The 26,022-nt window shown below is 46.1% G+C and overlaps 1 protein-coding gene across 4 annotated transcripts in view; it reads left to right on the forward strand.

Annotated features, from left to right (window-relative positions):
- The window catches only part of LOC135557797 (1-phosphatidylinositol 4,5-bisphosphate phosphodiesterase beta-4-like), a 185,752-nt gene that overhangs the window by 41,414 nt on the left and 118,316 nt on the right, over positions 1 to 26,022 (forward strand). For all 4 annotated transcript variants that reach the window (XR_010458264.1, XM_064991420.1, XM_064991422.1 and 1 more), the window contains one exon: positions 15,377 to 15,472. Coding sequence is in view for 3 of the 4 variants with exons in the window: in XM_064991420.1 (XP_064847492.1) it covers positions 15,389 to 15,472 (84 nt within the window). In the remaining variant the exon portion in view is untranslated. The remainder of the gene's footprint in view (positions 1 to 15,376; positions 15,473 to 26,022) is intronic.

The following is a 26,022-nucleotide window of genomic DNA, read 5'->3' on the forward strand; positions in this document are numbered from 1 at the left end:
CTTAGGTCACCCAGACATTGACCTAAGTTCAAATTCGGTTTGCTAGGGCCTTGGGGATGGCGGATGGGCCACGTGGGTCACATGTTCAAACCCAGTGCTAGGCAATCTATTTTATTTTGTAGTTGTAACCCTATACCAAACCTTAACCCTTACCTTAACCATTCATAACCCTATCCCAAACCTTAACCCTTATCTTAACCATTCATAACCCTATCCCAAACCTTAACCCTTACCTTAACCATTCATAACCCTATCCCAAACCTTAACCCTTATGTTACCCATTCATAACCCTATCCCAAACCTTAACCCTTACCTTAACCATTCAGAATGAATGCCTAAACTTAACCTTCGAAATGTGATATTTATGGACAAACTTCTGATTCTAAATTGAGACTGTGAGAGTTTGTGGAGAGAAGGTTAGGATTTTAACCTAAATCTGTGCCTAGGTGTCTTACAGAACAGGTTGGATTGTTCTCAATAACGTTAAGGGGCACGAATTAAACACAAACACACTAGTTAAACACAAACACTCCATCTACACACACACACACACACACACACACACACACACACACACACACACACCAGATCTTCATCCTATAGATAAAGTGTGTGTTTACTCTTCTTAATTGGACTCAGCCTCTCTTGTATACTCTTTTGTTAAGTGGCTAAACGACATACAGAACCGGATGCCACACACACACACACACACACACACACACACACACACACACACACACGTTGGTACTGAGACATTGATTTTGTGGTTATTTCTGTTGATTGCACAGACAATCAGTTGTTATGGGAGCCATAAAACTAGTGTATCACACTGCAAGACTCTCTCCCGTTGTTTCCTGCTGAATTAATGGCCACTTACGGCCTAAGTAAACACTGACACTTTAATGGTAACATCTTTCCTGATTTCCAGGGATATTGATATGATACAGTAGGCAAACATTAATCCTAGCCATGATGTGATTCTGTCTGATCTCATTTATTATGTTTTTATATACTGTAGCCCCTGTACACTCCACCTATTGGTCTACTCCCTCTATTAGTCTACTCCACCTATTAGTCTACTCCACCTGTTAGTCTACTCCACCTGTTAGTCTACTCCATCTATTAGTATACTCCACCTATCAGTCCGCTCCACCTATCAGTCCGCTCCACCTATCAGTCCGCTCCACCTATCAGTCCGCTCCACCTATCAGTCCGCTCCACCTATCAGTCCGCTCCACCTATCAGTCCGCTCCACCTATCAGTCCGCTCCATCTATCAGTCCGCTCCATCTATCAGTCCGCTCCACCTATCAGTCCGCTCCACCTATCAGTCCGCTCCATCTATCAGTCCGCTCCATCTATCAGTCCGCTCCATCTATCAGTCCGCTCCATCTATCAGTCCGCTCCATCTATCAGTCCGCTCCATCTATCAGTCCGCTCCATCTATCAGTCCGCTCCATCTATCAGTCCGCTCCATCTATCAGTCCGCTCCATCTATCAGTCCGCTCCATCTATCAGTCCGCTCCATCTATCAGTCCGCTCCATCTATCAGTCCGCTCCATCTATCAGTCCGCTCCATCTATCAGTCCGCTCCATCTATCAGTCCGCTCCATCTATCAGTCCGCTCCATCTATCAGTCCGCTCCATCTATCAGTCCGCTCCATCTATCAGTCCGCTCCATCTATCAGTCCGCTCCATCTATCAGTCCGCTCCATCTATCAGTCCGCTCCATCTATCAGTCCGCTCCATCTATCAGTCCGCTCCATCTATCAGTCCGCTCCATCTATCAGTCCGCTCCCATCTAGTAGTCCGCTCCACCTGTTAGTCTGCTCCCATCTAGTAGTCCGCTCCACCTGTTAGTCTACTCCACCTGTTAGTCTACTCCACCTGTTAGTCTACTCCACCTGTTAGTCTACTCCACCTGTTAGTCTACTCCATCAAGCGGTCCACTCCATCTATTAGTATACTCCACCTATCAGTCCGCTCCATCTATCAGTCCGCTCCACCTATCAGTCCGCTCCACCTATCAGTCCGCTCCACCTATCAGTCCGCTCCACCTATCAGTCCGCTCCACCTATCAGTCCGCTCCACCTATCAGTCCGCTCCACCTATCAGTCCGCTCCACCTATCAGTCCGCTCCACCTATCAGTCCGCTCCACCTATCAGTCCGCTCCACCTATCAGTCCGCTCCATCTATCAGTCCGCTCCCATCTAGTAGTCCGCTCCACCTGTTAGTCTGCTCCCATCTAGTAGTCCGCTCCACCTGTTAGTCTACTCCACCTGTTAGTCTACTCCACCTGTTAGTCTACTCCACCTGTTAGTCTACTCCATAAAGCGGTCCACTCCATCTATTAGTATGCTCCACCTATCAGTCCGCTCCATCTATCAGTCCGCTCCATCTATCAGTCCGCTCCACCTATCAGTCCGCTCCACCTATCAGTCCGCTCCACCTATCAGTCCGCTCCACCTATCGGTCCGCTCCACCTATCGGTCCGCTCCACCTATCGGTCCGCTCCACCTATCGGTCCGCTCCACCTATCGGTCCGCTCCACCTATCGGTCCGCTCCACCTATCGGTCCGCTCCACCTATCGGTCCGCTCCACCTATCGGTCCGCTCCACCTATCGGTCCGCTCCACCTATCGGTCCGCTCCATCAAGCGGTCCGCTCCATCTATCAGTCCGCTCCATCTATCAGTCCGCTCCATCTATCAGTCCGCTCCATCTATCAGTCCGCTCCATCTATCAGTCCGCTCCATCTATCAGTCCGCTCCATCTATCAGTCCGCTCCATCTATCAGTCCGCTCCATCTATCAGTCCGCTCCATCTATCAGTCCGCTCCATCTATCAGTCCGCTCCATCTATCAGTCCGCTCCATCTATCAGTCCGCTCCATCTATCAGTCCGCTCCATCTATCAGTCCGCTCCATCTATCAGTCCGCTCCCATCTAGTAGTCCGCTCCACCTGTTAGTCTGCTCCCATCTAGTAGTCCGCTCCACCTGTTAGTCTACTCCACCTGTTAGTCTACTCCACCTGTTAGTCTACTCCACCTGTTAGTCTACTCCACCTGTTAGTCTACTCCATCAAGCGGTCCACTCCATCTATTAGTATACTCCACCTATCAGTCCGCTCCATCTATCAGTCCGCTCCACCTATCAGTCCGCTCCACCTATCAGTCCGCTCCACCTATCAGTCCGCTCCACCTATCAGTCCGCTCCACCTATCAGTCCGCTCCACCTATCAGTCCGCTCCACCTATCAGTCCGCTCCACCTATCAGTCCGCTCCACCTATCAGTCCGCTCCATCTATCAGTCCGCTCCATCTATCAGTCCGCTCCCATCTAGTAGTCCGCTCCACCTGTTAGTCTGCTCCCATCTAGTAGTCCGCTCCACCTGTTAGTCTACTCCACCTGTTAGTCTACTCCACCTGTTAGTCTACTCCACCTGTTAGTCTACTCCACCTGTTAGTCTACTCCATCAAGCGGTCCACTCCATCTATTAGTATACTCCACCTATCAGTCCGCTCCATCTATCAGTCCGCTCCATCTATCAGTCCGCTCCATCTATCAGTCCGCTCCACCTATCAGTCCGCTCCACCTATCAGTCCGCTCCACCTATCAGTCCGCTCCACCTATCGGTCCGCTCCACCTATCGGTCCGCTCCACCTATCGGTCCGCTCCACCTATCGGTCCGCTCCACCTATCGGTCCGCTCCATCTATCGGTCCGCTCCATCAAGCGGTCCGCTCCATCTATCAGTCCGCTCCATCTATCAGTCCGCTCCATCTATCAGTCCGCTCCATCTATCAGTCCGCTCCATCAAGCGGTCCACTCCATCTATTAGTATACTCCACCTATCAGTCCGCTCCATCTATCAGTCCGCTCCATCTATCAGTCCGCTCCATCTATCAGTCCGCTCCATCTATCAGTCCGCTCCATCTATTAGTCCGCTCCACCTATTAGTCTAGTCCATCTATTAGTCCACTCCATCTATAGGAATGGAGGAACTATAGGATATATTTAATAGGAACTATTTAAGGAACTATTTAATTATGAAGAGTCAGATGCATTGTGCTAAACAATGACAGTTTGTTGAAGCTTGACACATTATAGGCAGTATGTTCTTCTGTAGTAGCAAGGTTGTTCTGCCCCAATATAACCCTAGCATGAGTTGTCTGTGTGTGTAAACATAACACACCCTTTGTAGTGTACAATCTCCGGCATGGGTAACCGCTAACCAGGATACACACACGCCATTCACATTCCTAAGCCCTGTATTTATTTTATTTTACCAGGTAAGTTGACTGAGAACACATTCTAATTTACAGCAACAACCTGGGGAGTAGTTGCCGGGGAGAGGGATGAAAGAGCCAATTGTAAGCTGGGGATGATATGAGGGACAGCTTGGGAATTTAGCCAGGACACCAGGGTTAACACCCATACTATTACAATAAGTTGCATGGGATCTTTAATGACTTCAGAGTCAGGACACCCATTTAACGTCCCATCCGAAAGACAGCACCCTACAAATCAAATCAAATCAAATGTATTTATATAGCCCTTCGTACATCAGCTGATATCTCAAAGTGCTGTACAGAAACCCAGCCTAAAACCCCAAACAGCAAGCAATGCAGGTGTAGAAGCACGGTGGCTAGGAAAAACTCCCTAGAAAGGCCAAAACCTAGGAAGAAACCTAGAGAGGAACCAGGCTATGTGGGGTGGCGATTATAACAGAACATGGCCAAGATGTTCAAATGTTCATAAATGTCCAGCATGGTCGAATAATAATAAGGCAGAACAGTTGAAACTGGAGCAGCAGCACGGCCAGGTGGACTGGGGACAGCAAGGAGTCATCATGTCAGGTAGTCCTGGGGCATGGTCCTAGGGCTCAGGTCCTCCGAGAGAGAGAAAGAAAGAGAGAATTAGAGAGAGCACATGTGGGGTGGCCAGTCCTCTTCTGGCTGTGAAGCCAACACTAAGATCAGATCAGGGAGGTGTGTGTGTGTAGCCTGGGGAGAGATTCTAAGTCACATCTGTGAAGAACATTGTGCATTGTGTGTGTGCACTAGAGGTCTTAACAGATTCAAAAAGTTGGAGTCGTTCCGAAATGGACCTGGGACTTTCCCACCCAGACCCGATATACATACATACATACATACATTTTTTTAAATATAGAGAACGGACCCGAGGACAACTAGACCCATTCCGTATAGACCTGGTCAGATCCAGACCCGATCCGAGTGAGGGAAGCAGCAGAAAAGTAATTTTATAAGCTGCTTTATTAACCGGAGCTGATAAAGCGAGAGAGGAAGGCGAAAGGTGCCGCTCTAGTAGGCGGGGATGGGCCGTACTGCGAGAGAGTGACACAGGGAGGAAGGAGAGACGAGAGATAGCAACCAACCAAGCCGACTCGCGCTATAGTAGACTAATAGCTGACACAGCTAGGTTATTTAGAATCAAATATTTTTTGTTTGTTTTGGATTTCACCTTTATTTAACCAGGAAGGCCAGTTGAGAACAAGTTCTCATTTACAACTGCAACCTGGCCAAGATAGAGCAAAGCAGTGCGACAAAAACAACACAGAGTTACACATGGGATAAACAAACGTACAGTCAATAACACAATAGAAACGTCTATATACAGTGTGTAGAAATGTAGTAAGATTAGGGAGGTAAGGCATTATAACACAGTGATTCTTGGTAGTCTTAAACAAATCTACTTTGAAACTAAAGTATACACATCACACACATGGTTATGGTCTTAAAGAAAGTAGACAACTGTACCATGTGTTTCATTTTGAGTGTGCTTCCCTATATTACACTTTATATACATCAGCGGGTTCTTTTAAATAATCATTAACATTCCACCCATGAGGCCAATAGAGGGCGATTTGGTCAATTGACTGCAGGAAAGGGATACCTTTTTAATTCCGTCAGTTTAATTCCTTTTTCCGTTGATTAGATATCTCCTAACTTTTTCCATTGATTAGATATCTCCTAACTTTTTCCACACATGGAACGAGGATCTATGACTGTAGCCTATTGCTGCTTTGATGACTCATGATTGGCCAACAACAAGCTACACTCGCAACACTCCACTCACGTGAAAAGCAAGAGCAGCAGCATAAATGATCAAATCTCTCTCTCTCTACTACAGCAGTAGTTCTGATCTGTAGGGGCCATTCGGGACAGTTAAAATGACATATACCCGAGACCCGTGAGTTATTGTTTTGTATATTGGTTTTTATTAGATTGATTTAATGGATCAGATTAATTGGTATTATGCCAGAAATGTTAGTGGGAAAGGATCAGAATTGGACTGCCTGTGTAAACGCAGCCTTAGGATGATGAGGCCTGAACAGTGTACCATAGTAACGGGGACTAGCATATGTCAACACAATAACACTTCAAATAGAATAGATCTACTGTGCATAAAGACACTAGGGTCAGAGGGGTTTATTACAGGGTTAAGGATCAGGGTTAGGAGGGGTCACAGTTCCCGCTGTGTCGAGGACAGAAATAATAGAATCAGACCTGGGTTCAAATACTATTCAAAATCTTTAAAATACTTGTGCGACTGTCATATTGGTCCATTCCGCCAGGCAAGCGCAATGAAGCCCAGCTGAAATGATTTCAAATAGTATTTGAACCCAGGTCTCGTTGTATTTAGACCTCTGGTGATGGATTGGAACTGTCAGGAGCTGTTTAGAGCTAAACTCTTTTGTCTACATAGTAGACCAAATCTTTTACTTTCAATCTCATTCATTTATTCTTTCTGTTCCTTCTGTTCATCGGCCTTGTCTCTTCTATTCCCGTCTTCTATTCCAGGGGGTCACCACCACCTTGATTCGTTTGGCAGTTTCCTAAGATGCCACCGAATACTTTAGGATTATAAAATACCCTGTCATCTTTTTCTGGTACCTTGTGTCCTCACTTTATGACTTGCTGCAAACTGACCATTAGGCTAAGTAAAGGTGCAGAAGAAAATACCAGAGTGAAAAGGAGACTACACAGACCTCAGATGTTATGTCAATGGTTAGATTGGCTAAGGTTTCGGTCAGTGATGACCTTGGTCAGACTCAGAGCATCTGATTGAAGAGTAGCTCAAACCTTTACAGTTTGAAGGTGTTACTTATGTTATTCTTCCTCTGGCAGGTATGAGGTGTCCCCTTCCTAATTCCCCCATGCCACCCCTGTGTGGGAGTGCTCCTTACCAGTCAGGTCTGGCAGGTATGAGGTGTCCCTGACCTCATGTCACCCATGCCACCTCTGTGTGGGAGTGCTCCTCACCAGTCAGGTCTGGCAGGTATGAGGTGTCACTGACCTCATGTCCCCATGCCACCTCTGTGTGGCAGCTATACCCGTGATACCTCTGTGTTGGAGCGCTCCTCACTAGTTAGGTCAGGCTGGTGTGAGGTGTCCCTGCTGCCGTCCTCGTGCCATACCTGTGCCATACCTGTGCCATACCTGTGCCATACCTGTGCCATACCTGTGCCATACCTGGGCCATACCTGGGCCATCCCTGGGCCATCCCTGGGCCATCCCTGGGCCATCCCTGGGCCATCCCTGGGCCATACCTGTGCCATCCCTGGGCCGGCATCTCTGAACTCTAGGATAGAGTTCCAGGTAGCCTCGTGTGTTGGTTTGGTTATTCCCTCCTAGTCAGGACAGGACCTTGTTTCCATGTTCCCCTGCCACCTCAGTGCTGCAGCGCCCCATTGGCTCCTCACCAGGCACTTCATTTGGGTTTATGAGGTGAGGGAGCGTTCCGATGAGTGTTACCCTAGCAGCCATATTAGACTATGCCTAGCGACAGGGGAGCCCCCAGCCTGGGGGACACAGAGTTATCTAACATAATTATCTCACTGTCAAGAGTTCACCAAGCAGGGGTCACCTGGGGTTGGCATTGCCAGGACGCTCTGTTCTGCAGCTCACGTGTTCAGGAGAAGAACATGTGTATGGATGGTGTAGATTGTTGTTATGGAGTGAAGGATTTAGTAATGGAATAGACTGCCGTTGACAGAAGTAATACCGAAAGCCCAGCCACAATATTGGATATTTAGGATTGTTTTGAAATATTGCAGTATTTTCAATGGCATATTCTGTATTTTTTTTGCTATTTTCCAAAAGATATGTGTCTATATTCCTTGATGAATATTCAGTCTTGACAGCACTGCCTTTCAACAGATCTCAACTGGAAGAATACATCTGCCAATGCAGTCCCCTGGTTGGACATCACAGATGGTAGAGGGATGTGTTTGATGGGCCTGGCCCACCTGTCACGTTCTGACCTTAGTTCCTTTGTTTTTGTCTTTGTTTTAGTATAGTCAAGGCATGAGTTGGGGTGGGCAGTCTATGTTCTTTTTTCTATGATTTGGGATTTCTGCGTTTGGCTTGGTATGGTTCTCAATCAGAGGCAGTTGTCAATCTTTGTCCCTGATTGAGAACCATACTTAGGCAGCCTGTTTTCACCCTTGAGTTGTGGGTGATTATTTTCTGTGTATTTCTGTACAGGACTGTTTCGGTTCGTTCGTTGGTGCTTTATTGTTTTGTTTCAGTGTTCAATTGTTTTATTAAATCAATATGGACACTTACCATGCTGCGCATTGGTACTCACCTTCTATCACCAACAACGGCTGTTACACCACCATTATACATCTTTTTTTTATTTTTTATTTATTTAACTAGACCAGTCAGTTAAGAACAAATTCTTATTTACAATGATGACCTACCAAAAGGCAAAAGGCCTCCTGCAGGGACGGGGGCTGGGATTAAATGTTTTTAAATAAAATAGGACAAAACACACATCCCCACAAGAGACACCACAACACTACATAAAGAGAGACCTACGACAACAACATAGCATGGCAGCAGCACATGACAACACAGCATGGTAGCAACACAACATTCCAGTCATTCCGTTCCAGTCACTAGCTGCAGCGAACTGAAAAGAGGAGCGACTCGGGCATGTGTGTGCTTTGGGGACATTTAACGTAATGTGACTGGCACATTACCACAGTAGATATCTTAGATAGGAGGGAGTGAGGCCTAAGAGGGTTTTACAAATAAGCATCAACCAGTGGGTCTTGCAACGGGTATACAGAGATGACCAGTTTACAGAGGAGTATAGAGTACAGTGATGTGTCCTATAAGGAGCATTGGTGCCAAATCTGATGGCCGAATGGTAAAGAACATATTGCCGCTCGAGAGCACCCATACCTGCCAATCTATAAATTATATTATATAAATCTCCGTAATCTAGTATGGGTAGGATGGTCAAATGAATCAGGGTTAGTTTGTCCCCACACCACTTCCAGTAGCATCTGGTCTCCCATCCAGGGACTGACCAGGATTAACCCTGCTTAGCTTCAGAGGCAGGCCAGCAGTGGGATGTAGGGTGGTATGCTGCTACTACCACACACCTACCACCTACTACCACATACAGTGCCTTGCGAAAGTATTCGGCCCCCTTGAACTTTGCGACCTTTTGCCACATTTCAGACTTCAAACATAAAGATATAAAACTGTATCTTTTGTGAAGAATCAACAACAAGTGGGACACAATCATGAAGTGGAACGACATTTATTGGATATTTCAAACTTTTTTAACAAATCAAAAACTGAAAAATTGGGCGTGCAAAATTATTCAGCCCCTTTACTTTCAGTGCAGCAAACTCTCTCCAGAAGTTCAGTGAGGATCTCTGAATGATCCAATTGTTGACCTAAATGACTAATGACGATAAATACAATCCACCTGTGTGTAATCAAGTCTCCGTATAAATGCACCTGCACTGTGATAGTCTCAGAGGTCCGTTAAAAGCGCAGAGAGCATCATGAAGAACAAGGAACACACCAGGCAGGTCCGAGATACTGTTGTGAAGAAGTTTAAAGCCAGATTTGGATACAAAAAGATTTCCCAAGCTTTAAAAATCCCAAGGAGCACTGTGCAAGCGATAATATTGAAATGGAAGGAGTATCAGACCACTGCAAATCTACCAAGACCTGGTCGTCCCTCTAAACTTTCAGCTCATACAAGGAGAAGACTGATCAGAGATGCAGCCAAGAGGCCCATGATCACTCTGGATGAACTGCAGAGATCTACAGCTGAGGTGGGAGACTCTGTCCATAGGACAACAATCAGTCGTATATTGCACAAATCTGGCCTTTATGGAAGAGTGGCAAGAAGAAAGCCATTTCTTAAAGATATCCATAAAAAGTGTCGTTTAAAGTTTGCCACAAGCCACCTGGGAGACACACCAAACATGTGGAAGAAGGTGCTCTGGTCAGATGAAACCAAAATTGAACTTTTTGGCAACAATGCAAAACGTTATGTTTGGCGTAAAAGCAACACAGCTCATCACCCTGAACCCACCATCTCCACTGTCAAACATGGTTGTGGCAGCATCATGGTTTGGGCCTGCTTTTCTTCAGCAGGGACAGGGAAGATGGTTAAAATTGATGGGAAGATGGATGGAGCCAAATACAGGACCATTCTGGAAGAAAACCTGATGGAGTCTGCAAAAGACCTGAGACTGGGATGGAGATTTGTCTTCCAACAAGACAATGATCCAAAACATAAAGCAAAATCTACAATGGAATGGTTCAAAAATAAACATATCCAGGTGTTAGAATGGCCAAGTCAAAGTCCAGACCTGAATCCAATTGAGAATCTGTGGAAAGAACTGAAAACTGCTGTTCACAAATGCTCTCCATCCAACCTCACTGAGCTCGAGCTGTTTTGCAAGGAGGAATGGGAAAAAATGTCAGTCTCTCGATGTGCAAAACTGATAGAGATATACCCCAAGCGACTTACAGCTGTAATCGCAGCAAAAGGTGGCGCTACAAAGTATTAACTTAAGGGGGCTGAATAATTTTGCACGGCCAATTTTTCAGTTTTTGATTTGTTAAAAAAGTTTGAAATATCCAATAAATGTCGTTCCACTTCATGATTGTGTCCCACTTGTTGTTGATTCTTCACAAAAAAATACAGTTTTATATCTTTATGTTTGAAGCCTGAAATGTGGAAAAAGGTCGCAAAGTTCAAGGGGGCCGAATTCTTTCGCAAGGCACTGTAACTACTACCTACTACCACACACCTACTACGTTCTTGTGAGGACGAGAGTGTGGAAAATACATAAAACATTGCATTTGAGAAGCACTCGCACTCCCCTTACTGTATTACCTCACACTGCCCCTTCCCCATTCACTGAACCTTCTTCCAACCAGGACAATGTCAACAATAGAGAAAAAACTAGATATACACAAAGTAAACATTTTACTTCATAATTCTCAGCTATGTGAATCATAATAATTTAGCTAACCAGATAAATTACCTAAAACTATGCAAGGTAGATGTCAATTCTTCGTGGATAGCTAGCCAGCTAACAATTATTCGTGGCTATCTTGCTAGGTAACAGTAGTAGCTAGCCAGTTAGTCCTATTGACTTACTATGGGCTTGCAATTTACTCACACTATTGGGTATTGTAGGCAGGTAAAAATGCAAAAATGTACACTGCATGTATTTATTAAAGTATCAAGATAAAATATTGTAGTCAGGCAGCATGAAATGTGTATAGGTAACATTTCATTTCGAAGTCAGCAGCTGTGTTCGAATACTCATACTAACATAATGTATACTACTTACTTAATGAGAATATACTACATACCATTAGATAATTTTTGTATACTGTAAGCCAACGTTTTCCTTTCAGTTGAGTGTACTAGAGCTTCGCCTGTCTACCGAAAGTTGATGCTGTTGCTATGCAACCTCTTGCTAGCTTTTTAACATAGCTAGTAATTTGTTAACTCGACATTTTACAACTTATGTTGTGTTCTTAAATACAATCTGGAGTTCTGGCCTCACAACGGCAGTCAAGCACCTGAGCTAACTAGCTAATGTTGGCTAGCTTGCTAGCTACTTCCAGACACAAATGAGAGAACACCTCACTCTGACCATTTTACTCGCTCTAGCAGAGCTGGTTAGGCAGTTGTCATGTCATCCAGAGCGTTGGTGACTAAATGTGCTGCTGGCAACAATTGAATTACTCTTTTTTGCCAATGTTTAGTAACCCCGGCCATATATTCAACGGGTGTTGTGCCTTCGTAAATCCATCAGTTATTCTGCGCTCTGGTACTCAGATGAGAGGGCTCTGAAATTGGAGTAGATAGCCAGAGCGAATTTACGAAAGCACCAGAATGTCCATTGAGAACCTACAATGTCTATACCACTTAGCTAAACTAAGAACTACGGGATTAATCAGGCCAATAAACGTTGGGTAGTTACTTAGATAGCATATAGTTAATATACTGGTAATTTTGAGCTAACATAACCGGTACATACTGCTGTAATGATATGCTATGTGGTTCATAAGGATAGTGTAGCTAACAAATTGTCAGCCAACATAACATGAAATGTAACTTATTTGAAAAGTCATTACTTTATTACATTGCTCAACATTTTCTTAATATTTGTCATAATTAGTTAAAGCAATGAATTTGTATCCGCTCTCATTGGGCTTTGGCTACATATTTTCTGCCATTTTCTTCAAATTTGAAAACAATGTGAATCTACTCCCATTTTATGAAGAAATGCATTATGGGCCCTAAAAGCAGGGAAATAGTGTCAACTTCGTGTATAAATCGTATTTTGGCGAATGTAGTACGACATCCGGGAACTTTTGGCATACTAACTACATCCATACTATGACCAATAAGCATACTAATTACCCAATTTCCGTCACAAATTTGCATGATCAGAGTACGGTAGCAATAATTTTGAGAAACGCTCCATGTGTACAGTTTGGCAATTGAATCAAACTCGTGTTGCTGTATTTCAGAAGAGGTAGAGGGTGTTTTGATGCACAGTGTGTTGCTATGGTCTCAGATCTGTGTACCTAACATCAAACATAACACGAAGGCATGCACACACACACACACACACACACACAGAGCCACTCACCCCTCCCAAATTCTGTCATGCTCAGCTGACTCTCTCTGTCTCTCCCCCCTTCTTTCATCTCCCTCGTTCTGTCGCTCTCCCATTCTTTCTCATCAACATCCAGCTTCCTTCCCTCTCCCTACTAGAGAGAAGAAATTACTCTCATTATTCTGTGATCTGTATCTGTTCCGTGGCCTCAACACACACGTGCGCACGCACACACGCACTCGCTCACGCACGCACGACGCACGCACTCATACACCCGCACGCACCCTCGTACACACAGTCATTACTCACATCAACTGTATCCTTTTCTAAGCACACAGCACTTCTCATGGAAATACACTCAACATGCACACACTTTTATTGAGACACATTATGGTGCCTTCGAAAAGTATTCAGACCCCTTGACTTTTTCCACATTTTGTTACATTACAGCCTTACTCTAAAATGGATTAAATGAAACATTTTCCTCAGTAAGGATTCAGACCCTTTGCTATGAGACTCGAAATTGATCTCAGGTACATCCTGTTTCAATTGATCATCCTAGAGATGTTTCGACAACTTGATTGGAGTCCACCTGTGGTACATTTAATTGATTGGACCTGATTTGGAAAGGCACACACTTGTCTATATAAGGTCACACAGTTGACAGTGCATGTCAGATCAAAAATGAGGTCAAATGAATTGTCTGTAGAGCTCCGAGACAGCATTGTGTCGAGGCACAGATCTGGGGAAGGGTACCAAACAATGTCTGCAGTATTGAAGGTCCCCAAGAACACGGTGGTTCCAAACTTCTTCCATTTAAGAATGATGGAAGCCACTAAGACTCTTCCTAGAGCTGGCTGCCTAGCCAAACTGAGAAATCGGGGGAGAAGGGTCTTGGTCAGGGAGGTGACCAAGAACCCGATGGTCACTATGACAGAGCTCTTGAGTTCCTCGGTGGAGATGCTAGAACCTTCCAGAAGGACAACCATCTCTGCAGCACTACACCAACCTGGCCTTTATGGTAGATTGACCAGACAGAAGTCACTCCTCAGTAAAAGACACATGACAGCCCACTTGCAGTTTGCCAAAAGGCGCATAAAGACTCTCAGATCATGAGAAACAAGATTCTCTGGTCTGATGAAACCAAAATTGAACTCTTTGGCCTGAATGCCAAGTATCACGTCTGGAGAAAACCTGCCACCATCCCTACGGTGAAACATGGTGGTGGCATCATGCTGTGGGGATGTTTTTCAGCTGCAGGGACTAGGAGACTAGTCAGGGTCGAGGCAAAGATGAATGGAGCAAAGTACAGAGATATCCTTGAAAACCTGCTCCAGAGCGCTCAAGACCTCAGACTGGGGCGAAGGTTCACCTTCCAACAGGACAATGACCCTAAGCACACAGCCAAGACAATGCAGGAGTGGCTTCGGGGGCAAGTCTCTGAATGTCCTTGGGTGGCCCAGCCAGAGCCCGGACTTGAACCCGATTGAACTTCTCTGGAGAGACCTGAAAATAGCTGTGCAGTGACGCTCCCCATCCAACCTGACAGAGCTTGAGAGGATCTGCAGAGAAAAATGTGAGAAACTCCTCAAATACAGGTGTGCCAAGCTTGTAGCGTCATACCCAAGAAGACACAATACTGTAGTCACTGCCAAAGGTGCTTCAACAAAGGGTCTGAATACTTATGTAAATGTGATTTTTCAGGTTTTCTTTGTGCAATTTATTATTTTTAAATCAATTTTAGAATAAAGCTGTAACGTAACAAAATGTGGAAAAAGTCAAAGAGGTCTAGATACTTTCCAAATGCACTGTACATATCCTACATACCTCAGCCCTTCTGAAAAATCATAGTTGACAGTTAGTGTGCTGTCTGATCCAGATATAACCCTCCTTACTGATGCAGTTATAGACATGTTACAAATGATTAATTCATAGATAGGAAGAGTTCAATGTGTTTGAGGGCAACACTGCACACACACACACACACACACACACACACACACACTGTCCACCGACAGTGAGGGAGAGGCCCCCAGGGACAAGTAAATTAATTCACATGCCAAGTTCATTTGCAGGTCTATTCTTTTGTCTTAGTATCTCACCGCTCACACACTCTCACACTCACACAGACAACCTGACACGTTCAGGTTTGATGTCATTCGTGGCTATTTCTGTGAGCTGTTATTGCTAATAATAAAATGCATCGTCTCGAGACAGGTGCCGTAAAACAATGCGTGTGCATTCTAAGTGGTAACAGTCTGCTCGGTGGGATGGACTGGTTATGCCTACATCCTGTTTTTCCCAGCACTACATAGAAAGGCTATTTGGTGGTGCACATATTATATTTCTTGGAACATCCCAGGTTAAGACACCTGCAAGACGCCAACCTGCCTTTACACAATGTTTCTTTCACTCACACCCTCTCTCTTTCCTCTTTCTCCCCCCTCTCTCTCGACAGGTGTAAGCAGCCATGACTAAGTCCTATGAGTTTAACTGGCAGAAGCACCTGCCTGGCTTCATGCAGGAAGGAGCCTCATTCGACAGGTTTGACGAGGTAAGAAACAAACTCAAACTACCAACATTTTGGCAAACACTGAGTGCCAACTGCCAACCTGTCCTCCAACCAACTTGACATTAATCATTATATTACATTATACAATGGGTGAGTCTAATCCTGGATGCTGATTGGTTAAAACCGCATTCCAGCCGGTTTCTATTCCACAAGTTACTACCGGCTAAAGCTATGATGTTGAAATGCCTATTCACTCTGTTCCATCTGACTGCTCAGTCCACTGTCTCATCAGCCCAGCCAGGCAGTTTATGAACTTGATCTCCACTATAAAAAACATCTGGACATTATCTCCCATTTCTTTTAGACTAGCATTATCTCCCATTTCATTTAGACTAGACTAGCATTTGGTTTCATCAGCGGAGATTTTTATAAACCTTGCTGTCTGTATCTCCGACAAAATTAAACAAATCTCCAGCTGTCAGACTGCTTTTCTCAGCCAGTCGAAATCATGAATCAGCTGGCATCATTTTTCTGGATGTATACAAAGAAATGTCAATAGAAAACAGGTAACACAAAACACAATGCAGCTAGTTTGCAGTCTTTCCAGCTTCAGTTGTGTAAGGTTCTGTATATATTTTCTTTGTCAACCTTTTGTTCTGTTTCTTTGTGCTCTTGAATGTAGCCTTGTTTCTTTGTGTTCTTGAACGTAGCCCTGTCTTTCATTTTTGTTCATTGATTTCACCTGTGTTACTTACTCACCTGGTCTCATCAGCTCCTTATTTAGTTCAGTTCATTCTATTTGTGCCGTTGAGGTGTTGTTCATTTTCACTCTACTAAGCCTTTTCCTAGCTTGTTTGTGAGAACCAGTTATATCCTTCAGTCCTAGTTTTGATTCACCTACCTGTGCATGACCATTGCCTGCCGGTGACCACGATTCCTGCCTTCAGCGAAGGCGAAATTAACACCTGCCGCACTCTCCCAGAATATTCATTACAGTTTGAAGTGATTGTGTTAACTGTGGTGTTGGCTGGCTCCTCTGAACAAGTGTCCTGACCAGAGCTCATTTTCTATGCCAGGTGAAATCGTGTATCATTAGCTCATTGTTATGGATTTATCCAAATGCCACTAGAAAACCGCTTAAACAAACGCAAATGCAGCTACATGGCTGTTATTCTGGCTGCACTGTACTGTAAGTTACCCGTAGTTGGCTAGCTAGCAAGCAAGGGATAAGAATGTTGCAAAACAGTATGGCAATGGAACATTTTGAACAAGCGCCTCCATAGATTCAGAACAAAAAGACTCAACGTCTGGGTCGCGTCTCTGGCAACTGAATCGACCAGCTGGCTTGAGTAGCAACCTTAGATTTGTGTCGGGACTATATCTCATGGAAGGATGACATAGTATGAGTAAATTCATAAAAATAAAAAAATTCTGAAAGAAAATGTCAATAATTATTTGAATATGTTGGTAACCTGTTGTATAAAAGGGATAATGTCCCCGAAACCGGTGTTTGGAGGATATATTGGCACGGTTTGCCGGCTCTCGACTTCGTCTGGGCCTACAGTAACAACACCCATGCCAAATCATCAACACTGGCTTCTCAGGAATTATCACTTAAATAAAACACTGCCATTTCTATCCTAACTAGAATGTCATTATCTCTGAGTTTTGGGTGTCTACATGGCGCCCATTAGAATTAGTGCATCTCAAACAAGGTTAGCCTGAAACTCAATCTATGGCCTGTAGCTCTGTGTCTTTGTGCAGCAGTGACACAACTAATCCTACCCTAATGACGGTCCTCTCGCTGGACATGAAGACACAAACACACACATGTAGGGGCTGTCTCCTTTATGGCATTTAGAAATCATTATTCGTTATTCAGGGCACACACGCCCACACACACAAAGACGTACACACACACCAGCATTTCCGTTAGTCGGTAATAGCCAGCTTCAGCTTCAGATACATCAGATAAGATACTTTTTTTTTTAAAGCCGAGAGAAGAAGAAATCCCATTGCAAAATAATGATTCTTAGCCTCTTCATTGATGGAACAAACAGTCGGTGTAAATACATTTGACTGGTCATGCTTATAGGTTAATTTGCATAATTTTGTGGAATTAAATTGCCGCCTGTGTACACTATATTTGTTATGTATCTTGTTTATCACACACGTTATTTATACAGATACAGAGCCTTTAATTGGAAAATTTGTCAGACAAGAGCGAGAGTTGCTTCTGTAGCATCTTGTGGTGCTTTCAAGACGTCTGGAAAATACGAGGTCAAATCATGACCTCACCAGGTCGCAGTTGTAAATGAAAACTTGTTCTCAACTAGCCTACCTGGTTAAATAAAGGTGAAATACATGTTTTAAATTATGTCAGTGATCTTCAGTTCGGAAAGTCAGAGCTCTACAAAGAGGCCTGAGTTCCCGATTAGGAATTCCGAGTTGGATGACCGTTCAAAATAATTTTCCCCAGTCCTTGTTCCTAGTTTTCTTGAACGCACTGACGTCGGTAGTTGGAGATTTCCAAGTTCCCAGTTGTTTTGAACGCGTCATCAAATGTCAATGGAAGGCAGGCTTCATCAGCGCGTCACACACCACTGCAATGAGTTGGAGGCAGTATGGATTCTGAAAACATATACTTAAATTGTTTGAAACGTGAATGTTTTAATACATATGAGACATGTCTTACCTTGCTTCAAATTAGCCTATTAGATCTATCTTTCAGCTTTTCTAATGGATATTTTCATCTCTGTCACATGAAACCGCTCGCATGTGCAGTACCTCTTTAACACTGGTGTTGTCCTACTAATTGCATTATGGAAGGAACATTCACACGTAGACAACTGCCTTGTGTGCATCGCTGCGGATATAACGTGAAGAAACATTCTGATCTGTTGCATCAGACTCATTGCTCTTTAACAGGTTGTTTTATGTATCCTGGGCCTGCTGGTTGTATGATTCTGGGATCCATCATCCCACAACTGTCCCAGAGTCTGTTTGGAATAGGCTATTTCTTTCTCGACAAGCTGCCCAATAGAATAGGTAGCCTAAACATTTCTACTATAGTGGATTGACATAGGCTAGTGATTTTTCTGGTCGCTACTCATCTTGTTGGCTGAGGAAAAGTACATGTGGACAGTTATTCTAACATGTTCAAGGTGAACAGTTATTCTAACATGTTCAAGGTGCACATCAGAATTCAGTAAGGAAAACCACACATCGCTGCATCCTCGACTTGCATGTTCTGTTAAAATGCATGACAATATTCTAAATGTGATTTCTGTCATTCTGAGCATTGCGGGTGGACGCCCTAATCAGGCCTCAAACACAATGCATATGGGTCTGTTACATTTCTCACATGTCCTGAAACCCCGATACACTCACACATAAGTAGGGCTATCTCCTTTATGGTACAATACTTAATGGTGTTAGTCATTAGAAATAAAGGCACAGCCAGATACCACATTGATCCACCACATTAACCAACTTTGTCATGGCGACCAAAAGTCGGATAGTCTGTTGTGAGTGTGTTAGTCTGTTGTGAGTGTGTTAGTCTGTTGTGAGTGTGTTAGTCTGTTGTGAGTGTGTTAGTCTGTTGTGAGTGTGTTAGTCTGTTGTGAGTGTGTTAGTCTGCTGTCAGTGTGTGTGTCAGTCTGCTGTGAGTGTGTGTGTCAGTCTGCTGTGAGTGTGTGTGTCAGTCTGCTGTGAGTGTGTGTGTCAGTCTGCTGTGAGTGTGTGTGTCAGTCTGTTGTGAGTGTGTGTGTTAGTCTGTTGTGAGTGTGTGTGTCAGTCTGTTGTGAGTGTGTGTGTCAGTCTGCTGTGAGTGTGTGTGTCAGTCTTCTGTGAGTGTGAGTGTGTGTGTCAGTCTGCTGTGAGTGTGAGTGTGTGTGTCAGTCTGCTGTGAGTGTGAGTGTGTGTGTCAGTCTGCTGTGAGTGTGTGTGTCAGTCTGCTGTGAGTGTGTGTGTCAGTCTGCTGTGAGTGTGTGTGTCAGTCTGCTGTGAGTTTGTGTGTCAGTCTGCTGTGAGTGTGTGTGTCAGTCTGCTGTGAGTGTGTGTGTCAGTCTGTTGTGTGTGTGTGTCAGTCTTCTGTGAGTGTGAGTGTGTGTGTCAGTCTTCTGTGAGTGTGAGTGTGTGTGTCAGTCTGCTGTGAGTGTGTGTGTCAGTCTGCTGTGAGTGTGTGTGTCAGTCTGCTGTGAGTGTGTGTGTCAGTCTGTTGTGTGTGTGTGTCAGTCTTCTGTGAGTGTGTGTGTGTGTGTGTGTCAGTCTTCTGTGAGTGTGTGTGTGTGTGTCAGTCTGCTGTGAGTGTGTGTGTGAGTGTGTGTCAGTCTGCTGTGAGTGTGTGTGTCAGTCTGCTGTGAGTGTGTGTGTGTTAGTCTGCTGTGAGTGTGTGTGTGTTAGTCTGCTGTGAGTGTGTGTGTGTGTTAGTCTGCTGTGAGTGTGTGTGTGTGTTAGTCTGCTGTGAGTGTGTGTGTGTGTGTGTGTGTCAGTCTGCTGTGAGTGTGTGTGTGTGTGTGTGTGTGTGTCAGTCTGCTGTGAGTGTGTGTGTCAGTCTGCTGTGAGTGTGTGTGTCAGTCTGCTGTGAGTGTGTGTGTCAGTCTGCTGTGAGTGTGTGTGTCAGTCTGCTGTGAGTGTGTGTCAGTCTGCTGTGAGTGTGTGTGTGTGTCAGTCTGCTGTGAGTGTGTGTGTGTGTCAGTCTGCTGTGAGTGTGTGTGTGTGTCAGTCTGCTGTGAGTGTGTGTGTGTGTCAGTCTGCTGTGAGTGTGTGTGTGTGTGTGTCAGTCTGCTGTGAGTGTGTGTGTGAGTGTGTGTCAGTCTGCTGTGAGTGTGTGTGTCAGTCTGCTGTGAGTGTGTGTGTGTTAGTCTGCTGTGAGTGTGTGTGTGTTAGTCTGCTGTGAGTGTGTGTGTGTTAGTCTGCTGTGAGTGTGTGTGTGTGTTAGTCTGCTGTGAGTGTGTGTGTGTGTTAGTCTGCTGTGAGTGTGTGTGTGTGTGTGTGTGTCAGTCTGCTGTGAGTGTGTGTGTGTGTGTGTGTCAGTCTGCTGTGAGTGTGTGTGTCAGTCTGCTGTGAGTGTGTGTGTCAGTCTGCTGTGAGTGTGTGTGTCAGTCTGCTGTGAGTGTGTGTGTCAGTCTGCTGTGAGTGTGTGTGTCAGTCTGCTGTGAGTGTGTGTGTGTGTCAGTCTGCTGTGAGTGTGTGTGTGTTAGTCTGCTGTGAGTGTGTGTGTGTGTGTGTTAGTCTGCTGTGAGTGTGTGTGTGTGTGTGTTAGTCTGCTGTGAGTGTGTGTGTTAGTCTGCTGTGAGTGTGTGTGTCAGTCTGCTGTGAGTGTGTGTGTCAGTCTGCTGTGAGTGTGTGTGTCAGTCTGCTGTGAGTGTGTGTGTCAGTCTGCTGTGAGTGTGTGTGTGTGTCAGTCTGCTGTGAGTGTGTGTGTGTGTCAGTCTGCTGTGAGTGTGTGTGTGTGTGTGTGTGTCAGTCTGCTGTGAGTGTGTGTGTGTTAGTCTGCTGTGAGTGTGTGTGTCAGTCTGCTGTGAGTGTGTGTGTCAGTCTGCTGTGAGTGTGTGTGTCAGTCTGCTGTGAGTGTGTGTGTGTGTCAGTCTGCTGTGAGTGTGTGTGTGTGTCAGTCTGCTGTGAGTGTGTATGTGTGCCAGTCTGCTGTGAGTGTGTGTGTCAGTCTGCTGTGAGTGTGTGTGTCAGTCTGCTGTGAGTGTGTGTGTCAGTCTGCTGTGAGTGTGTGTGTCAGTCTGCTGTGAGTGTGTGTGTCAGTCTGCTGTGAGTGTGTGTGTCAGTCTGCTGTGAGTGTGTGTGTCAGTCTGTTGTGAGTGTGTTAGTCTGTTGTGTGTGTGTTAGTCTGTTGTGAGTGTGTTAGTCTGTTGTGAGTGTGTTAGTCTGTTGTGAGTGTGTTAGTCTGTTGTGAGTGTGTTAGTCTGCTGTCAGTCTGCTGTGAGTGTGTGTCAGTCTGCTGTGAGTGTGTGTGTCAGTCGGCTGTGAGTGTGTGTGTCAGTCGGCTGTGAGTGTGTGTGTCAGTCGGCTGTGAGTGTGTGAGTGTGTCAGTCGGCTGTGAGTGTGTGAGTGTGTCAGTCTGCTGTGAGTGTGTCAGTCTGCTGTGAGTGTGTGTGTCAGTCTGCTGTGTGTGTGTGTGTCACTCTGCTGTGAGTGTGTGTGTCACTCTGCTGTGAGTGTGTGTGTCACTCTGCTGTGAGTGTGTGTGTCACTCTGCTGTGAGTGTGTGTGTCACTCTGCTGTGAGTGTGTGTGTCAGTCTGCTGTGAGTGTGTGTGTCACTCTGCTGTGAGTGTGTGTGTCAGTCTGCTGTGAGTGTGTGTGTCAGTCTGTTGTGAGTGTGTGTGTCAGTCTGTTGTGAGTGTGTGTGTCAGTCTGCTGTGAGTGTGTGTGTCAGTCTGCTGTGAGTGTGTGTGTCAGTCTGCTGTGAGTGTGTGTGTCAGTCTGCTGTGAGTGTGTGTGTGTGTGTCAGTCTGCTGTGAGTGTGTGTGTGTGTCAGTCTGCTGTGAGTGTGTGTGTGTGTCAGTCTGCTGTGAGTGTGTGTGTGTGTCAGTCTGCTGTGAGTGTGTGTGTGTGTCAGTCTGCTGTGAGTGTGTGTGTGTGTCAGTCTGCTGTGAGTGTGTGTGTGTGTCAGTCTGCTGTGAGTGTGTGTGTGTGTCAGTCTGCTGTGAGTGTGTGTGTGTGTCAGTCTGCTGTGAGTGTGTGTGTCAGTCTGCTGTGAGTGTGTGTGTCAGTCTGCTGTGTGTGCGTGTGTTAGTCTGCTGTGAGTGTGTGTGTGTGTGTGTGTGTGTGTCAGTCTGCTGTGTGTGTGTGTGTGTGTGTGTCAGTCTGCTGTGTGTGTGTGTGTGTGTGTGTCAGTCTGCTGTGAGTGTGTGTGTGTGTGTGTCAGTCTGCTGTGAGTGTGTGTGTGTGTGTGTGTCAGTCTGCTGTGTGTGTGTGTGTGTCAGTCTGCTGTGAGTGTGTGTGTGTCAGTCTGCTGTGAGTGTGTGTGTGTCAGTCTGCTGTGAGTGTGTGTGTGTCAGTCTGCTGTGAGTGTGTGTGTGTCAGTCTGCTGTGAGTGTGTGTGTGTCAGTCTGCTGTGAGTGTGTGTGTGTCAGTCTGCTGTGAGTGTGTGTGTCAGTCTGCTGTGAGTGTGTGTGTGTGTTAGTCTGCTGTGAGTGTGTGTGTGTGTGTTAGTCTGCTGTGAGTGTGTGTGTCAGTCTGCTGTGAGTGTGTGTGTCAGTCTGCTGTGAGTGTGTGTGTCAGTCTGCTGTGAGTGTGTGTGTCAGTCTGCTGTGAGTGTGTGTGTCACTCTGCTGTGAGTGTGTGTGTCAGTCTGTTGTGAGTGTGTGTGTCAGTCTGTTGTGAGTGTGTGTGTCAGTCTGCTGTGAGTGTGTGTGTCAGTCTGCTGTGAGTGTGTGTGTCAGTCTGCTGTGAGTGTGTGTGTCAGTCTGCTGTGAGTGTGTGTGTCAGTCTGCTGTGAGTGTGTGTGTCAGTCTGCTGTGAGTGTGTGTGTCAGTCTGCTGTGAGTGTGTGTGTGTGTGTGTGTGTGTGTCAGTCTGCTGTGAGTGTGTGTGTGTGTCAGTCTGCTGTGAGTGTGTGTGTGTGTCAGTCTGCTGTGAGTGTGTGTGTGTGTCAGTCTGCTGTGAGTGTGTGTGTGTGTGTGTCAGTCTGCTGTGAGTGTGTGTGTGTGTCAGTCTGCTGTGAGTGTGTGTGTGTGTCAGTCTGCTGTGAGTGTGTGTGTGTGTCAGTCTGCTGTGAGTGTGTGTGTGTGTCAGTCTGCTGTGAGTGCGTGTGTCAGTCTGCTGTGTGTGCGTGTGTTAGTCTGCTGTGAGTGTGTGTGTGTGTGTGTGTGTGTGTCAGTCTGCTGCTGTGTGTGTGTGTGTGTGTGTGTCAGTCTGCTGTGTGTGTGTGTGTGTGTGTCAGTCTGCTGTGAGTGTGTGTGTGTGTCAGTGTGTGTGTGTGTCAGTCTGCTGTGAGTGTGTGTGTGTCAGTCTGCTGTGAGTGTGTGTGTGTCAGTCTGCTGTGAGTGTGTGTGTGTCAGTCTGCTGTGAGTGTGTGTGTGTCAGTCTGCTGTGAGTGTGTGTGTGTCAGTCTGCTGTGAGTGTGTGTGTGTCAGTCTGCTGTGAGTGTGTGTGTCAGTCTGCTGTGTGTGTGTTAGTCTGCTGTGAGTGTGTGTGTGTGTGTTAGTCTGCTGTGAGTGTGTGTGTCAGTCTGCTGTGAGTGTGTGTGTGTCAGTCTGCTGTGAGTGTGTGTGTGTCAGTCTGCTGTGAGTGTGTGTGTGTGTCAGTCTGCTGTGAGTGTGTGTGTGTGTCAGTCTGCTGTGAGTGTGTGTGTGTGTCAGTCTGCTGTGAGTGTGTGTGTGTGTGTGTCAGTCTGCTGTGAGTGTGTGTGTGTGTGTGTCAGTCTGCTGTGAGTGTGTGTGTGTGTGTGTGTGTCAGTCTGCTGTGAGTGTGTGTGTGTGTCAGTCTGCTGTGAGTGTGTGTGTGTGTCAGTCTGCTGTGAGTGTGTGTGTGTGTCAGTCTGCTGTGAGTGTGTGTGTGTGTCAGTCTGCTGTGAGTGTGTGTGTGTCAGTCTGCTGTGAGTGTGTGTGTGTGTCAGTCTGCTGTGAGTGTGTGTGTGTGTGTCAGTCTGCTGTGAGTGTGTGTCAGTCTGCTGTGTGAGTGTGTCAGTCTGCTGTGAGAGTGTGTGTCTGTCTGCTGTGAGTGTGTGTGCCAGTCTGCTGTGAGTGTGTGTGCCAGTCTGCTGTGAGTGTGTGTGTCAGTCTGCTGTGAGTGTGTGTGTCAGTCTGCTGTGAGTGTGTGTGTCAGTCTGCTGTGAGTGTGTGTGTCAGTCTGCTGTGAGTGTGTGTGTCAGTCTGCTGTGAGTGTGTGTGTCAGTCTGTTGTGAGTGTGTTAGTCTGCTGTGAGTGTGTGTGTCAGTCTGTTGTGAGTGTGTTAGTCTGTTGTGAGTGTGTTAGTCTGTTGTGTGTGTGTGTTAGTCTGTTGTGTGTGTGTGTGTCAGTCTGTTGTGTGTGTGTGTTAGTCTGTTGTGAGTGTGTTAGTCTGTTGTGAGTGTGTTAGTCTGTTGTGAGTGTGTTAGTCTGTTGTGAGTGTGTTAGTCTGTTGTGAGTGTGTTAGTCTGTTGTGAGTGTGTTAGTCTGCTGTCAGTCTGCTGTGAGTGTGTTAGTCTGCTGTGAGTGTGTCAGTCTGCTGTGAGTGTGTGTGTCAGTCGGCTGTGAGTGTGTGTGTCAGTCGGCTGTGAGTGTGTGAGTGTGTCAGTCGGCTGTGAGTGTGTGAGTGTGTCAGTCTGCTGTGAGTGTGTCAGTCTGCTGTGAGTGTGTCAGTCTGCTGTGAGTGTGTCAGTCTGCTGTGAGTGTGTCAGTCTGCTGTGAGTGTGTGTTAGTCTGTTGTGAGTGTGTGTGTCACTCTGCTGTGAGTGTGTGTGTCACTCTGCTGTGAGTGTGTGTGTCACTCTGCTGTGAGTGTGTGTGTCACTCTGCTGTGAGTGTGTGTGTCACTCTGCTGTGAGTGTGTGTGTCACTCTGCTGTGAGTGTGTGTGTCACTCTGCTGTGAGTGTGTGTGTCACTCTGCTGTGAGTGTGTGTGTCACTCTGCTGTGAGTGTGTGTGTCACTCTGCTGTGAGTGTGTGTGTCACTCTGCTGTGAGTGTGTGTGTCACTCTGCTGTGAGTGTGTGTGTCACTCTGCTGTGAGTGTGTGTGTCACTCTGCTGTGAGTGTGTGTGTCACTCTGCTGTGAGTGTGTGTGTCACTCTGCTGTGAGTGTGTGTGTCACTCTGCTGTGAGTGTGTGTGTCAGTCTGCTGTGAGTGTGTGTGTCAGTCTGCTGTGAGTGTGTGTGTCAGTCTGTTGTGAGTGTGTGTGTCAGTCTGTTGTGAGTGTGTGTGTCAGTCTGCTGTGAGTGTGTGTGTCAGTCTGCTGTGAGTGTGTGTGTCAGTCTGCTGTGAGTGTGTGTGTCAGTCTGCTGTGAGTGTGTGTGTCAGTCTGCTGTGAGTGTGTGTGTGAGTGTGTGTGTGTGTCAGTCTGCTGTGAGTGTGTGTGTGTGTCAGTCTGCTGTGAGTGTGTGTGTGTGTCAGTCTGCTGTGAGTGTGTGTGTGTGTCAGTCTGCTGTGAGTGTGTGTCAGTCTGCTGTGAGTGTGTGTGTGTGTCAGTCTGCTGTGAGTGTGTGTGTGTGTCAGTCTGCTGTGAGTGTGTGTGTGTGTGTCAGTCTGCTGTGAGTGTGTGTTTCAGTCTGCTGTGAGTGTGTGTGTGTGTCAGTCTGCTGTGAGTGTGTGTGTGTGTCAGTCTGCTGTGAGTGTGTGTGTGTGTGTCAGTCTGCTGTGAGTGTGTGTCAGTCTGCTGTGTGAGTGTGTCAGTCTGCTGTGAGAGTGTGTGTCTGTCTGCTGTGAGTGTGTGTGCCAGTCTGCTGTGAGTGTGTGTGCCAGTCTGCTGTGAGTGTGTGTGTCAGTCTGCTGTGAGTGTGTGTGTCAGTCTGCTGTGAGTGTGTGTGTCAGTCTGCTGTGAGTGTGTGTGTCAGTCTGCTGTGAGTGTGTGTGTCAGTCTGTTGTGAGTGTGTTAGTCTGCTGTGAGTGTGTGTGTCAGTCTGTTGTGAGTGTGTTAGTCTGTTGTGAGTGTGTTA

Source organism: Oncorhynchus masou, chromosome 16 (assembly GCF_036934945.1).
Source record: "Oncorhynchus masou masou isolate Uvic2021 chromosome 16, UVic_Omas_1.1, whole genome shotgun sequence".
NCBI classification, from domain to species: Eukaryota; Metazoa; Chordata; class Actinopteri; order Salmoniformes; family Salmonidae; genus Oncorhynchus; species Oncorhynchus masou.